Consider the following 2,194-nt stretch of genomic DNA (forward strand, 5'->3'; position numbering starts at 1 on the left):
AAATTAAATCCACCGACAAAAATCTACCTCCAAGTTTGAACTCGCTTAAAAGGAAGCATGCACAACGCTCGTAGGACATCCGAATTTGGATTCCCTTCAACCACCTATGAACGTTTTGATTATCAACGTCACAGTTCATGAATTGAATGAATTTAAGTGCAATAAGTAAAATTCATAATTATGTCACGGTTATACCATGGATATCACCTTGTGATGAAACCAATCAGAGAATTCAGCTTCGCATTTCTCCATGACTTCTTCTCTATGCAGATAAGGTCGAGCTCTAAGAATGTAATCCTCAAAATTTCTACGAGTCCAAAGACACAATGTAAATCAACATTGTAATCATTGTAGTTGTTCATAAATATGAATACACTGCATACCTAAACCAAATATACCTTTCGTATTCGCCAAGAATGCCGGTGTTTCGTAACACGGACAAATGTGCACACTCGAGTTCTTTGTCATCTAAGAATCGAGTTTTACCCTCATTTGACACATGACCGCTATCCTCCTTGAACAACTCTGGAATTTCAGCGTTGTCCAATGTTCAGTCAACGTCGCCATTCACATTTCGACCGAGATCTCGTGTTTTAGTGTCAACTGTCGACTGAAAATAATTGGAGCAGAAGTTTGCTATCTCTTTAGTGAGATAAGCATTGCATATGGACCCTTCAACTCGAGCCTTGTTCCCAATTTTCCATTTCAAATGATTGAGGAACCTGCCATTATAGTTATGTAAAAGTTTGAACAAGTCATGCCAGTGAATAGGATGTGAAAGGGTCTTTGATTTACCTTTCGAAGGGATACATCCATCTGTATTGAACAGGACCACATAACTTCCCCTCATATGGCAAATGTATAGGTAAACGCTCCACGGAGTTAAAGAATGCAGGAGGGAAGACCTTCTCAAGCTTGCAAAGGATCTCAGCTATGTTTTTCTCCAATCGCTCCATGTCACTAACTGATGTTGTATAGCAACACAAGTCGCCGAAGAATTGGCTGATCTCTGTGATTGCATTCTAAATATGGAAAGGGAGCAATTCCCTTAAAGTAGTGGGCAACAGCCTCTCCATGAACACGTGACAGTCATGGCTTTTCATTCCGTGGAGCTTACATGCTTGCAAATCTACGCATCTGCTCAAATTGGAGGCGTAACCATCAGGAAACCGCAGCTATTTAACCCACTCACACAAAACTTTTCTCTGAGCCTTGTCAAGAGCGAATGGAGCCTTTGGCATGAACTCTTTTCCTCTATCATCCTCGTGAAGATGAAGCTGCGGACATTTACAATATCTGGCAATGTCATTCCGAGCTGATGGCGTGTCACACGTATGCTTTTTCACATCCATTATAGTGTGAATTAATTGATCAAAGAAGTTCTTTTCAATGTGCATGACATCTAAGTTGTGACGAATGAGCAAATGCTTCCAATTCCAATTGGAGCTCCCACAGTGTGCTTTGCTTGAACCACCCCTTCTTTTCCTTTTTGAGCCGTTTAAGTGAATCGGGCCCATCTGTCGCCTTCGGAAGGTTCTTCACACATTCCCACAGCTCCTCTCCTGACATGATGTGTGGAGGGGCACCTTTTTTTATTTTGTTTTTGCGGAATACAGTTTTACTAGTCCGAAAAGGGTGATGTGTCGGAAGGAATTGGCGGTGGCAATCAAACCAAGAAACTTTACCACCATGTTCGAGCCAAAATGCTTTGCTCTTCTCTATGCAATGTGGACAAGCTTTCTTACCAGCTGTGGCCCAACCGGACAACATACCATTAGCCGGGAAGTCACTAACGGTCTATAAGATGGCTACTCGAAGATTGAAATTTTGTTTCATTGAAATATCGTAAGTAGCCGTGCCAACTTCCCACAACAGTTTCAACTCCTCTATCAACAGTTGCATGTACACATCCAAGTGTCCCTTAGGGTTTTTAGGACCAGGAACGAGCAACAAAAGGAACATGAATTGTCTTTTCATACATATTGAGGGAGGCAGGTTATAAGGGGTCAAAATGACAGGCCAACAAGAATATTGTCCCCCAAAATTACCATGAGGAGCAAAACCATCTATGCACAAGCCAAGTGACATTACGAGGCTCGGAGGAAAACTCTAGAAAGGAACTGTCGAGGTGTTTCCAAGCTTCACTGTCACTAGGGTGTGCCATTGTGCCTTGAACTCGGGGATTTTTCGAATT

The 2,194-nt window shown here is 42.1% G+C and overlaps 1 protein-coding gene across 1 annotated transcript in view; it reads right to left on the bottom strand.

Annotated features, from left to right (window-relative positions):
* Nucleotides 1-2,044: 2,044 nt before the first annotated feature.
* Nucleotides 2,045-2,194, bottom strand: part of LOC110719906 — a 954-nt gene continuing 804 nt past the window's right edge. The window contains exon 1 of the mRNA XM_021898887.1: nt 2,045-2,194. This exon is cut by the window's right edge and continues 804 nt beyond it. Within this exon, the coding sequence (XP_021754579.1) occupies nt 2,045-2,194 (150 nt within the window).

This window comes from Chenopodium quinoa, unplaced genomic scaffold (genome assembly GCF_001683475.1).
Source record: "Chenopodium quinoa cultivar QQ74 unplaced genomic scaffold, ASM168347v1, whole genome shotgun sequence".
NCBI lineage: Eukaryota > Viridiplantae > Streptophyta > Magnoliopsida > Caryophyllales > Amaranthaceae > Chenopodium > Chenopodium quinoa.